General features: G+C 46.9%; 1 protein-coding gene across 6 annotated transcripts in view; it reads right to left on the reverse strand.

Moving 5' to 3' along the window:
- LOC147614378 (zeaxanthin epoxidase, chloroplastic-like) overlaps positions 1–13,915 on the reverse strand; it is a 46,735-nt gene that overhangs the window by 7,402 nt on the left and 25,418 nt on the right. For 3 of the 6 annotated variants that reach the window (XM_086780918.1, XM_086780920.1, XM_086780919.1), the window contains exons 2-5: positions 3,075–3,139; positions 2,921–2,981; positions 2,661–2,807; positions 925–996 (exon numbers count right to left, since the gene is read on the reverse strand). In XM_086780918.1, coding sequence (XP_086637044.1) covers positions 938–996; positions 2,661–2,807; positions 2,921–2,981; positions 3,075–3,139 — 332 coding nt within the window. In that variant the 3' untranslated portion in view covers positions 925–937. Of the gene's footprint in view, positions 1–663; positions 997–2,127; positions 2,360–2,660; positions 2,808–2,920; positions 2,982–3,074; positions 3,140–13,915 lie in introns of those variants that run through there. The other 3 variants (XR_015263111.1, XM_086780915.1, XM_086780917.1) reach the window with 3 other exon arrangements.

The following is a 13,915-nucleotide window of genomic DNA, read 5'->3' on the forward strand; positions in this document are numbered from 1 at the left end:
CCGCATGATTCATCCTTCACAGTTTCATGATCCTGACCCCCCGACCTCATCAGCTGTGTCAACACTTTCCACTTCAGACCATCATCTACCGTGAGTAACATGCAGTACTCCCCATGAAAGGACGATATTTGGTAGTAAGATCTTGCATTGTATGAGGTACCACCTCTAGTATTTCTTGGAGAATTTTCCTCTGGTATTATACTAGCCTCTCAAAACCCTTCTACACACAATTAATTAGACTTAGTTGAATCAAATAACCTAACCCATTAAGTGCTGAGAACTTCCCTGTTGTAATTGTCTTCAGGCCACTTAGCTTTGAACTCATCCTACTGGCAAATGTCTCAACCTACACTCTCATCTTGATGTTGGAAGCATGTTTTGGACCCTAGTGAGCAATCAACACTCCATACTTTGCTCCCACTTCTGTAAGATTACAATAACACACCTAGCAAGAGCTGTTAACCTCCAATTTGACCTCTTGAGCTCTCTACTATTCATTGTTGTCCCTTTCTAATGCTTGCCCAAGAGAACCAATAGAAACTCTCTCCTACACTTTTCATTAGTGGTGCTAAAGAAGAGAATGTGATTTTGCCCCTCCACTTCATCAATCTCAAGCTTTTCAATCCATCTTATGTATGGCATTGTCACTAAAAACCATAGACATTCAAATGCAGTCATCTCCATTGAATATCAACCCCAAAAAAAGGGCATTGAATGACATATCGTAGCATTTATAAAACAATTTAGATAAGAACTGGTTTAAAATAATTGCTTTCATGTAAAGCACCAATTGAATAAAAAGGGTAAGAAACATGGACCTCAATAGGTAAGGCAAACATATTCTCAAATCTATGTTTTGATACAAATCCTTCGATGCATAAGCAGAAAGATACTTCTTGGCACTTGACTACACTCCACACTTACCTTCCATAGAATGTCATGATGATGTTTCCTCTTCTAGTTTGGAAAACTTGAAAGCAGCCAAGTGATCATCACCTGTAACTTAAAAAAAGTGAGCACGCTTGAAGAAGGAAACATGTGAACAACATATGGGATACAAATGCAAAAGTAAACTTATTGCTACAAGACTCACAAGGTACAGAAATTACAAATTTATGAGGTAAGAATCAATTACAGCATTCAAATTCAGAAGAAGTCTAAAACATTTCACTATAGGTGGACTTTAGAGCATAACTTCATACGATGGATGACTGAGATCCTTACTTCAATTTTTAAACAGTCTAGACTCTCCGGCAAGAGCCAAGGCCCACAATGTTTAGCCAGTTTAAATGCCTGCCCTACAGAAAAGGAGCTAGAAATGGACCTCATCTGGGGCATAGTACTCATCTTGGCCAATTTTCCATGCTCCTAATGTTAGGACTCCATATCCCCGTACGCCAGTGCTACTTGCCTTGGTGGGGTACATCCCCTTGGCAATGGTTCTACATCTATCCAGCCCAAATCGGACCATATCCTACCCCTAATCTTGACTCCACTATGGTACTTGAAGTACAGGATCCTCCACCAGTCTGAACTCCTAAACTGTCTCCTAGGCCAATTTCGGTCATGGAAGCTCACTGGCACCTTCAGAAATTTCCTCCTGCTGAGCTTCAACTTTTGGTGAACTCTCCACAATAATCTTGGCCGATGTTGCCACATAAATCATGTACTTTGCATCTTCCAGCAAGGGGGCCAACAATCTCAATTCAACAGTAGCCACCGTACTTCAGCATCACACTCAAAGTATCGCAACGAGCGATGACAAACATGTAGCTTTAAGTATATAGAATATAAAAAGGACACTTCAATAGCTAGCTGCTCCCCTGTGGGTTCACTCTCCTATTTGTGTGTGTGCGTGACTGTGCGCATGTGTGTGCACGTGCACATTGCAGATTGCAATTACTGAACATGCGTGGACTTTAATTCAATGAATGAGGAGTTTGAATTGCATGTTGGTTGGGCAATCCTTCATTGAATGGATGTTAATATTGGCAACCTAATATGATTGTGTGCATTTGTGCAGCAGACTGCAATCATTGATTCTAGTGCATGTGGACCTGGCTTCGAGGGTAGAACCACACGTTGACTAGGTAATCCTCTAATGAGTGTTGGTTGAATTTAGCTAACCTCAATATATATGCTTCTTTCCCTTCAAAACCCTTTCCATTTATTGTCACACTATCACTCCCGTTCAAGCATGTGCCCCAGGCTCCAGTACTTGCACCCACCCCGCACCCTTGCTCCAAGATCACAACCAAGCTGGACCCAATCGCAGCAGCCCTAACCAGTCTCTTCTCCAGAAAAACGTGGCCCCCAACTAACTTGGACCCCACTTTGCTCTGCTCACTTTTATCAACGCCTGTTGCAAGGTCACACACGTGATTTGAACAGGAATTTCCCACTCCCAAATGAGCTTCATTTATGTTATTTTAATGTAATGTAGAAGCCAATTTGGTAGCTGGTGCAGTCTCTGTCTACACCTACTAAATATCACTAGATTAAGTAGTCCTTTATTAACAGTACAATCATTTATGGTAGACTAGATATTTAAGCATTACCAGTCCGACACTTTCAGGTTAGCCTAGAATGCATGATTATCCTGGCATAGTGATCCGTAATTTATTATGTTGACAAATGCCTTGAAAATACAACACACTGACCAAAAGTTACTCGGCTTCCAGGAGGCACAGGGGTGACAGCTCCAGGCTTGATCTGCCTATCATTTATATATGTGCCATTCGTGCTGTCCAAGTCTGTCACATATAGTGTCCCACTCTTCTTCTCAAGACGGGCATGAAGTCCCGAGACTGTTATACAAAGGCCACAAGAACAAGAATTGAATTGTCATGAAATGTAGCCTGGAACACGATTATACTGATTGACACAGTTCAATCCATCTGATATGCAGCTAATAAACCACCTGTAGCAATTGGAATGACAATGTCAGCCTTTTCAGGCACCCGACCAACCGTAGCTGCATCCTGCAGCATTGCACAAACAATGAATGCTAGTGTATAATCCAACAAGCCAGGCCTTGCTGAAAAACAAAGCATTCATATGGCTCTTCAACTCACAGCTGACAGCTCGAAGGCTCCTGGTAATGGGACCGCCTCATCAAGGTGACTGCAGTCTCCATCGCCTGTTAAAACAAAGAGTCACTCACATAAAGTTAGAAGTTCTTGCAGGCTGAAGCACATTGAAAACTGCCACAACTTTGACCATGATTGAGTAACGCGCATGACAAGAACTAACAGTCAGCATTGTTTTTGATCAAAAAAGCATGAGCCCTAAACAAAGTCCACTTCAAAACCATTTTCCGATATACACTAGAGAAAGAGTGAGTCTACATTACTGGATGTGAATTGAGGTAACCAATTGAAGATCTAAAGAAACGAACCTTGCCCTAAAACAAAATCAAGGAGAGCATGCAAGTTCAAAAAGTTGTTAAAATCATGAGCTACCTGCAGGCTACTGAGACTATTTGGCCTATCAGTTAGGTATTCTTGCAGAAGAGATTGACCTTTAAATGCACTAAGCAGAGAGCGATAGCAAGAAAAGTTTTCAAAGAACAATTGCACAAACATCACAAAACTGATAAAGTTGCACAATGCGAAAGTAAAACATAGGAGAGAGAGGGGGGCACACTCACACACACACACACACACACACACACACACACACATCGGACAATGAGCATCTTTATTATTTAGCAAGAGGCTTTTACAATGGCAATACCAGCCAACAGATGGGTAAACCTTGCCCTAAAACAAAATCAAGGAGAGCATGCAAGTTCAAAAAGTCGTTAAAATCATGAGCTACCTACAGGCTACTGAGACTATTTGGCCTATCAGTTAGGTATTCTTGCAGAAGAGATTGACCTTTAAATGCACTAGGCAGAGAACGATAGCAAGAAAAGTTTTCAAAGAACAATTGCACAAACACCACAAAACTGATAAAGTTGCACAATGCGAAAGCAAAACATAGGAGAGAGGCAGAGGGGCAGAGAGAGAGAGAGAGAGAGAGAGAGAGAGAGAGAATCAGGCGCTGTACAGTCAAATTGGCGCAGGTTCACAGCTGCAGCAGAGGAAAGAGAGAGAGCAGCAGACAGCTGTGTGTGTGTGTGTGTGTGTGTGTGTGTGTGTGTGTGTGCACGCGCGCGCGCGCAGTCGTGGGCAGCAGGAAGAGAGTGAGAGAGAGAGAGAGAGAGAGAGAGAGAGAGAGAATCCACCATAGGATAGAGAGAGAACGAGAGGACAAAGAAGCGGATAGGGTAGTGCTAGAGCTGAGATTCAAGAAGCTATAGCACAACTGACGGCAACTAAGACCGCTGAATTAGGGTTTGCAGGTGCTGAATTAGGGTTTTTAGGTGCTGAATTAGGGTTTGAGAGAACGGGTTTTCTTTGCTTTTGTACATGGATGACCCGTCTGCTGCTATTGGTGGCATGGCTGCCAATAGCCTTAACATGGATCTTATTGAGGAGATGATCGAGAAGGATGTGGGTTATGCTTCAGATGCCTCGGAGCAACAAAAACGTCAAAGGCTTGATGTTGATGCAAGCTACACTCCAGTGAATGTTGGAGAGAATGCAGAGGAAAGTTCTCCGGTACCTTCTCCGGAGTTTGCACGTTTGCTGCAGATCACTGGTGAGCTTCTGCAAGAATATGTGAAGGCAAATAGCGTGCAAATGGCTGCAGTAGATAATGGTGGTGTGGCTGATGTATGCATGGAGACTCCTTTGTTGCTACATCAGCTAGCAGATTTTCATGATCGTGCTGCTATCTTCTTCTTTACTGGGCGTATTCCGTTGTTGCCTCGTCTTAGAGCATGGTTGGGCCGCTTGGTGTCGCCTGAGGTACTTGAGGAGATTTATGATGGTCCGAGAGGCTTTTATGAAATACTTTTTCGCACTTCGGAAGCCCGTAGGGCAGTCTTGGAGCAGGTGCCACTCTTTTTGGATGGGCAGTTGGTTCATGTGGTTCCGGGGAAGCCTATGGCAGAGTACCAAGATATGTTGCGCCACGCTTGCCCAGTTTGGGTTGAAGTGAAACAATTCCCACCAATGTTTTGGCGTGTTTTACCAGGTCTCATGCGAGGTATCGGTGATGTCTTGGTGGTGCCTTGAATGACATCTAGAAACCGAAATCGTCTATGCATGTTGTGGGATACTGGGAGACCTAGGCCGACACATTTGCGTGTCAATATGGCTGGGCTACAACATTTAATGTATGCATTGAGGTGGGATACATTTGCTGGCCACTGTTTCAAATGTGGTGAGATGGGCCACTTTGTCTCCGAATGTCCTAAGAAAGAACAAGTTGTTGCTACCAGGCATTTGCCCGTGAAGATGAGCATGATGCTCCTTTATATGATGCCCACACATGGATGTACATGTGGATGTTCAGAATGAGGTTGAGCAGCCATGGGTGGAAGTACGTGGTAAAAAGACACGATTTGTTGTCCCGCGGGGGGATTTCTCAGATGCTGTTTGGCGGGGGCCTTTGCGTACTCATAAGGGGCCCTTACATACATATGCTCGTCGCCCTTTGGGTTCAGGTGCCCAGCAACAGACCAGGATTGAGCGGCCGGGAGGCCAACTTTCTCAAGGTACATGGGCTCTTGGGGTGGATAGAGTAGAACGCTATCCTATTAGAAGTCGCCTAACAAAAGAAGCACAACAACAATTGCCTCTTGTGTTTGGTTCGAAGGGTGAGGTCATCTCGCCATGGGATGGTCATTACCCTTCGGCACATGCTCGGGAACTCCAAGGGCAGTCTGAGATCACAAATACCATGTCTAAAAATGCAAGAAGGCTTATGAAAATTGTACAATGGAATGTAAAGGGTATTTCTTCGCGCCAAAAGCAGTTCAGGCTTTGGCGTACAACTTTTTTTCATGGTTGGGATGTTTTGTGTGCAGTTGAACATAAGCAACATAAGTTGGCTGGCAAAGCCTATGTATATAAGGGGTTTCATGTTTTCTACAGCGGACATCCTGCTTCGCAGTCAGGTGTTATGTTTGCTATTCGTTCGCAGTTTCAGCCTTCTCTTGTGATTCAAGATGTTCATGGAAGATTTCTAGTGATAATAGATACAGATTGTTTGGGATGATACGCCTTTATGGTTGTTAGGGGTGTATGCTCCAAATAATGCTCGTGTCTGCTCTTTCAATCTCTCATCCTAGCTTTGTGATGGGAGACTTTAATATGTGTGTCTCCAGGGAGCAAGCCATGTCGCCTCATTCTGTAATGGATGGCCCGGAGAGAATGGCGTGGGAAGCTTTTGCAGCAAGGTCCCTAAAACAAGACATGTGGTCTTGGTTGCATCCAGATGAAAGGGGTTACACTTATGCCTCACAACACTTTCGGGGCACTTATGCTAGATTGGATAGGATGTATATTTTACATCAAGATCTCCTTTTGCCAGAGGTTCTTACTATGATGGTTGATTAGCAACAGGTTTTGTCGGATCATTGGCCGCTTGTGTTTGAAATGGTCTATCATTCTGTGGATGCATATAAAGGCTTGTTGGGACGCTTGCCTTTGCGCTTAAATCACACTTTTTTGGAGCATGAAGTTTTTTATGTTTATATGCGTCAGTTGATACGACATTTCTCCACAAGAGTGTCCATGGCTGATTATCATGCTTGGCCAGTGTTCCTTACCAACACTAGCGCGGCATTATGGTCTTGCTAATGCCTCTATACAAAAACAGCATGTGGCTCTTCTTGAGTCGCTTTTAAAGGGCTTGCAGGCGTTCATGTTTACTGACTCTATGGATGCTGAAGTTGTGGATTGTAGGCATATGCACACTTATGGTAGTGCTATGTGTGAACAGCGCTTAACCAAGGGCATTTTTTCCCATGTGGTTTTTCCCCTTGGACATCAAGTGTGAAAGGACACTTAACATAGAATATTTTGTACTTCTATATTATATGGATGTGGCACACATGCAAGGGTTGACTTGCATTCTGTGGATACCACACTTTTGGGGCTCTCTCTCTCTCCCTCTCATTTCTGTGTGTGAGCTTCTCTACCCTGCACCTAACCCTAATGTGCAGGTTTGTGTGTGTGAGTGTGTGAGTCCAACACCCAACATTTGGTATCAGAGCTGGGAGCTGGGAGCTGGCCCTGGAAATCTGCAGCTGGAAGAAATCCTGCGAACTTCCGTCGAAATCCGACGTTCCGTCCGTCGCCTGCAAAATTCCGTCGACGCTGTGTTTTTCCGTCGCCGTCCGTCCGTCGATTCCGTCGCTACTCCGCCGTCCGGCCACCAGAGATAGGCGGCACTAGTGGGAGCCCGCCGCCGCAACCCAGCTCGCGGGCGGCACCGCCGTATGCAGCCGGTGTTTCTTCCGTCAATGCCCCCACTCCGGCCGCCCAGTTCCGTCACCTGCCGTCCGGCCGGCCCCTGCTCCGTCGCGGCCTTCGTTGGCCCTCGCCGGCGCTCCATCCGACGCCATTACGCTTCATATCCGGCGTCTCCGTTCAAGCCGTCGCCGTCGCCCAACGCCGACTCGCTCCCTCACCATTCCGAAGTTCTGTTCTGCTACGCCCACCTTCGAAGTTCCGTTCACTACAGCCAGCGACTTGCCTACAGCTTCCGGCACCAGTGCCTCGTCGCCTCTGCTGGTCCGCCACCGCCATCGACTCCCGTTGCCCAACGCGCCTGTGCCTGGTCCCCTCCGGACATCTACAGCCGCTGCCGCCGCCGCCGCCCGGCGCCCTCCGTGCTAGTGCAAGGCCGCCGGCGGGTCCTGCCCGACACCAGCGCTCTGCAGGCCTCCTCGACCACTGCAGCTGTCCTCGACACCTGCACGGTTCCGCCTCCACCTTGCTGCCAGCTACACGCACCAGCCTCCATCTTCGTGTCCTTCCCGTTGTTGAGTCTCCACCTGCAACGTCTCCCCGGCTGTGCATCATTGCTGCCCAGATACCTTTGTTTCAGTAAACAAAATAAGGTTTGTAAGCAGATTCGACAAATTTTGGGGGTTTGCCAGGAAGATTTGAATTTGCAGGTGGTACAGGATTCAGGCAAATTGGGGGATTTCTCAATTTCAAGACAAATTGAAAAAATTGGGCATTTTGCTTTGCCTGCAATTTGGGGGTTTTTTGAAATTGAGGTCAAAATCAGCAAATTGAACCTCTTTCATTTGCAGCAATTTGGGGGTTTTCAAAATTGAGGTCAAAATTGGCAAATTGAACCTCTTAAATTTGCAGAAATTTGGGGCTTTTGTGAAAATTGGCCAATTAGATGCACATTGAAGCACTTGGAGTGCATAAAAATTGGGGATTTTCAGATTGGAGCATGTAATTGGGCATTACAGCTGCGATTTGTCGTGTATGTATACACATTGTGTGTAATTGGACAATTTGGTGCAGGTTTACACTTGCTTTGGTTTGCAGGCATACATTTGCACATGACATTTGGTTGCCTGGCAGTGCACATTGGTGCTTGGTTTGCTTGCAGATATATTTTGTTGACATGGCACAGAATGCTACAGATGTATTTGGTGTGCTCACCCAGGAGGACAAGCTGGATGGATCTAACTACTCCCTCTGGAGTTTCATGATCCGTAATTTGCTGGTAGCCAAAGGGCTTTGGGGCATCGTGTGTGGTGATGACACACGCCCACTTACCATACAGCCAGCCCCACGCCTCAAAGGGGAGGTGCTCAAAGAGCTCCTGATGTAGATCCTTCTCCCACACAAGAGCAGAAGAGATGGGACTCTAGAGATGCACAGGCCATGTCATTGATAGCCCTTTCAGTGAAAAGGACTATTATTCCGCACATTCGTTCATGCAAGACATCGAAGCTTGCATGGGACACATTGGAAACAATGTATCAGGTACGCAACAAGGCAAGAGTTGCCTACTTGAAGAGGCAATTGGATCTTCTTTCTATGGATGAGGGTGACTCCATGGCAGATCATCTCACCAAAGTGAAAGATTTGCAGGAACAATTGCTCAACATTGATGAGGTTATCCCAGACAGACAGATGGTCACCAACACTCTTCATTCTTTACCGCCTTCCTACCTGGGCTTTCACACCTCTCTCAACCTCTCAATGAGAGGAGGTGGTGATCCCGTCACTTTTGAAGAGCTCGTGGGTTTACTCTTGCAGGAAGAGCAAACAAGAGCAAACTTATCGAGCAACCGTGGTGGAGAAATGGCATTTACAGCCAAGGATAAGGGTAAAGCAAAGAGCTTTAGGCATGGGGGACAACAGTCTAGCAAGGCTGGTCATGGACAGCCCTCTTCTAGTGGTGAAAAGTCTGACAAAGGGGATGCAAACAAGACCAAAAAGAAGGGCAAATGTCACTACTGCCATAAGCCTGGACACTACATCAGTGAATGTAGGAAGCGGATTGCAAAAGAGAAAAAGAAAGAAGCAGGCAATGCAGTAGCAGACTCTTCTGATGACAAAGCACAGCAATCAGCTAATGTAATCCAGGAAGAGTACACTTTTTTGGTCACATGCACTAGTGACACACCAAGAGCTTCAGACACTGATATGTCTTGCATTGCATCTGACAGACAGAATGCATCATGGTATTTTGATAGTGGTGCTTCGAGCCACATCACTTCATGCAAAGATGTATTTCAGCACTTGGTTTATGTTTCAAATGGCCGCACTGTATCATGTGCAGATCATACCACATATCCAGTAAAGGGAATTGGTAATGTCATACTTATTGCAGCCAATGGTGCCAATATATGTATGAAAAATGTATTGTATGTTCCAGGGATAAAGAAAAATCTGCTCTCCGTCTCAGCCATAAACTGTTAGAAGTCATCTCCTGTCTATTTGTATACACCAGGGCCTTTGTTGTGGGTGTGCCCGCCCTTATCAGGTGTTTTATCATTTTTCCTCACTCCCCGTATTTTTCCCCTATTTTTCCCATTTTTTCTCAGGCTTGGGAGGGCTGCCAAAGGGTGCCAAGAGCAGTACAGTGCTGGCCGACTGGGTGTTTATCAGTCGTGGGCACTCTTGCTGCTGGCCGACTGGTTTTGATCAGTTTTGGGCACCAGATTGCTGGCCGACTGCATTTATGCAATCGTGGACCTTTTTATCAGTCGTGGGCTTTTCCTTATGCTGGCCGACTGCCCTATAGGGAGGTATATATAGGTCCTCAGCCCCCATACCTCATTTGTATCATTCCTCGGGATCTTCTTGTGTATATAGAGCAGAGTTACACGCCTACAACTATGTCTCTCTTGTGCTGTTTTTCTGCCTGCGTTTTTGCTCTTGTGTTCCCAGATTTGGTCATCATCTCCGCTGCGTATTCTGACATGGTATCAGAGCCTAGGCTCTAGATAGGTCTTGGGATTTGTGTGAGCAAGAGGGGGACTGTTTTGTGGCTGATTGGTGGACTGTTTTGGGCTGATCGGGAAGAGGAGAAGCAAGAGGAAGGCGGGCTGATTTGCTGGACAGCCACTTGCAGGTATCAGTTCTTCTTTGTTCCCACCCACCCACCCTTTTCAGAGTACATCCCGCTATGGCAGATCTGTTTGAGATGGCCGAGAGACACGTGAAGATTCCGACTCTCCCCACGTTCCCGGTGGACCGTCAGTTGGACGGGAGCAACTACGGCATATGGAAGGTGATGATGGAATCCGTTCTGGAGTCCTACGATCTCGCCGATTTCGTCGTTGTTGGTGTTCCACGGCCGGAAGTAGAGGAAGGGGAGTTACCGTCAACCCGAAAGGACCGGGAGGCCCAGACGCAGATGTGGGATCGTGTCAACGCCAGGGTCCGTTCGTTTATTTTCCTCAACTGCACACCGCAGGTAATCAATCATGTCAAGCACATGACGCTGGCCAGAGGTATATGGCAGCATTTGGCCTCACTTTATAATAGGGTATCGCCAATGAAGAGGATTTCCTTGGAAGCACAGATGCGGGTTATGAGTCCTGCAAAGTCGTCGACGATGCGGGAGCATATTAACAAGCTGCAGGCTCTTCAGCAGGAAGTTCTTCAGGCTGGGAAGGAGATATCGTCAGAGGACATGGCCATCACGTTGCTGTCACATTTGCCCTCTTCGTACTCAGCATTTTACTCCTCTTTGATTACCAGTGACAGGCTCAGCACCATCACGTGGGAGGAGCTTGTGCCCATGGTCCTAGACCAGGAGGAACGATTCACGAACCCTCCTCAGGGTGGAGGTTCGGAGGCCTTAACTGGCCAACGGTCGAAAGGCCGTAACTCGGGCAAAGGGAAGGCTTCATCGGAGAAGTCTTCTGAGAAGAAGTCCGACGCTGACCGCGAGAAACTGAAGGCAGAGAGGACCTGTAATGATTGTGGCGAGAAAGGCCACTATTGGAGGCAGTGTCCCAAGCGGAAGACCGAGAAGGGTGAAGATTCCTCAGCAGCAATCATGAAGACTCCGGCTTTTGTGCACCTGGAGGTGATGGACACCGATGCTTCATTTTCTTCACGCAGGGAGGAGATTGGAGGACTCTCCGCAACGGATACTCGGGAGTGGATTCTCGATAGTGGTGCTTCCAGGCACATGACTCCTTCCCGTTCCGGTTTACAGGATCTCTGCAAGCTTTCTGGTCATATTCTTACTGGGGATACGTCCACTATCCCAGTTCACAGTGAGGGCAGGATGGAGATAGTTCCCGATGGCAGAGGGGGGAAGCATTCCTCCCACGTGTTGTATGTTCCGGCACTTGGTTTTCATCTGTTGTCAGTGCATCAGGTTTGCAAGACTGGCGTACGGGTGGAGTTTGATGAGCATTTTGTTGCTCTCCGGGACAAAGCAACAGGCCAGGTGGTTTGGGAAGGCGGAGTGGAGAATGGAGTTTACAGGCTTTCAGCACTCTCTCTCCCAGGTCCTCAGGATTGTGATGAGTGGCAGTCTGGTAATGGCTACTCAAGTGTGGATACGCTGCAGGTGCGGGCTTTCCGAGACCAAGTGGTGGATAGCTTGCCAGTAGATGGCAGCAGTTGGCAGGAACTCTCCAGTACTCATGTTGGTAGTTCTTGTGTTCGTGAGTCAGAGGAAGCTGAACAGGTCACTTATGCTCTGATGTCTCGTAGTGTTCGGGACATAGAACTTCCAGTAGTTGAGGATGTTCTTTCCACGGGGACCTTGCGGAAAGCCAGGCAGGTGACAGGTGCTTACTTGCAGAAGGAGGTGGTTTCTCCAGGCTTTGTGGTTCCGGATTCAGAGGGGGTGGTTGACAGGATTCATCAGGTTTCCAGGACTTGTTTGTGCACCGTAACAGGTGTTGATCCTTGTGAGCAGTGTGATGTCTCTGTGACTCAGAAGCTGTATGGTTCATTGATCTGGTTGATGGACACCAGATTGGACGGGAGCTTCCTGATGAGGCAGTTGAGCTCTTGGTTGCGGATGACTCTTTGGGAGGCACGATTGCGTTTCCTGTGGTTTTTGCGGCATGCGAAGGATCATGGACTCTTGTACACAGGAGGGGGATTGTTGGATGGAGTCCAACTCCACGGTTGGAGTGACTCGGTTTGGGGAGGAGATTCGAACACGAGGGGATCTACTTATGGCCCAGGAGCAGTTTTACGGAGGAGGAGGAGGTTGCATGGCAGGATTGGGCTTCCACTGGAGGAACCCATGGTCATCCAGAGGCACTTTGTTCGTGAACAGATCGTTGCTGATGACATCTTGCTGGAGTTCTGTTCGACGGAGGACAGTACGGTGGACCTCTTCACGAAGTCGCTCTCAGGATTTGCTCAGGCGGCACCCCAGCTCCCAGTGGTTGGTTACACAGCCAGGAGCTGAGAGGGGGTGTTAGAAGTCATCTCCTGTCTATTTGTATACACCAGGGCCTTTGTTGTGGGTGTGCCCGCCCTTATCAGGTGTTTTATCATTTTTCCTCACTCCCCGTATTTTTCCCCTATTTTTTCCATTTTTTCTGAGGCTTGGGAGGGCTGCCAGAGGGTGCCAAGAGCAGTACAGTCTTGGCCGACTGGGTGTTTATCAGTCGTGGGCACTCTTGCTGTTGGCCGACTGGTTTTGATCAGTTTTGGGCACCAGATTGCTGGCCGACTGCATTTATGCAGTCGTGGACCTTTTTATCAGTCGTGGGCTTTTCCTTATGCTGGCCGACTGCCCTCTAGGGAGGTATATATAGGTCCTCAGCCCCCATACCTCATTTGTATCATTCCTCGGGATCTTCTTGTGTATTTAGAGCAGAGTTACACGCCTACAACTGTCTCTCTCTTGTGCTGTTTTTCTGCCTGCGTTTTTGCTCTTGTGTTCCCAGATTTGGTCATCATCTCCGCTGCGTATTCTGACATAAACGACCAAGGTTTAAAGGTTGAATTTGAAGATGGGAAGTGTTTGGTAAAAGACCCATCAAAGGGTTATGAAATAGTCACTTCTGGAACACGATACAAAGGCTTGTATAAGCTGGACAGCTATGACAAGCGCACTTATGATGCAAATACAGTGGCTGCCCACACTCCTGCTATGCATGATGCAGAGCTATGGCATGCTCGTTTTGGGCATGTAAATTTTCAGAGTTTGATGCTTTTGCAGAAGCATCATATGGTTGATAATATGCCGCCTCTTGAGTCTCCACCAAGACATGTATGTGAGGGGTGTATTTTGGGAAAGATGCAATGAAAACCATTCCCCAAAGATGGAGCTGTTAGAGCTGAAAGTAAATTATAGCTCATACATAGTGATGTATGTGGTCCAATGCGGACACCATCCATAGAGGGGCATCTTTACTTCGTCACATTCATTGATGACTACACCAGGTTTGCTTGGGCTTACCCTTTGAAAGCGAAAGCAGATGTGTTTACATGCTTTCGACACTTTGTAGCAATGGCTGAAAATATGTGTGGATGTAAAGTCCAAACACTCCGCTCAGATAGAGGTGGAGAATACATGTCAAATGCATTCAAGGATTATATGCTTCAAAAGGGCATCAAAC

Source organism: Cibotium barometz, chromosome 42, assembly GCF_041138505.1.
Source record: "Cibotium barometz isolate CiBa-2024 chromosome 42, ASM4113850v1, whole genome shotgun sequence".
NCBI classification, from domain to species: Eukaryota; Viridiplantae; Streptophyta; class Polypodiopsida; order Cyatheales; family Cibotiaceae; genus Cibotium; species Cibotium barometz.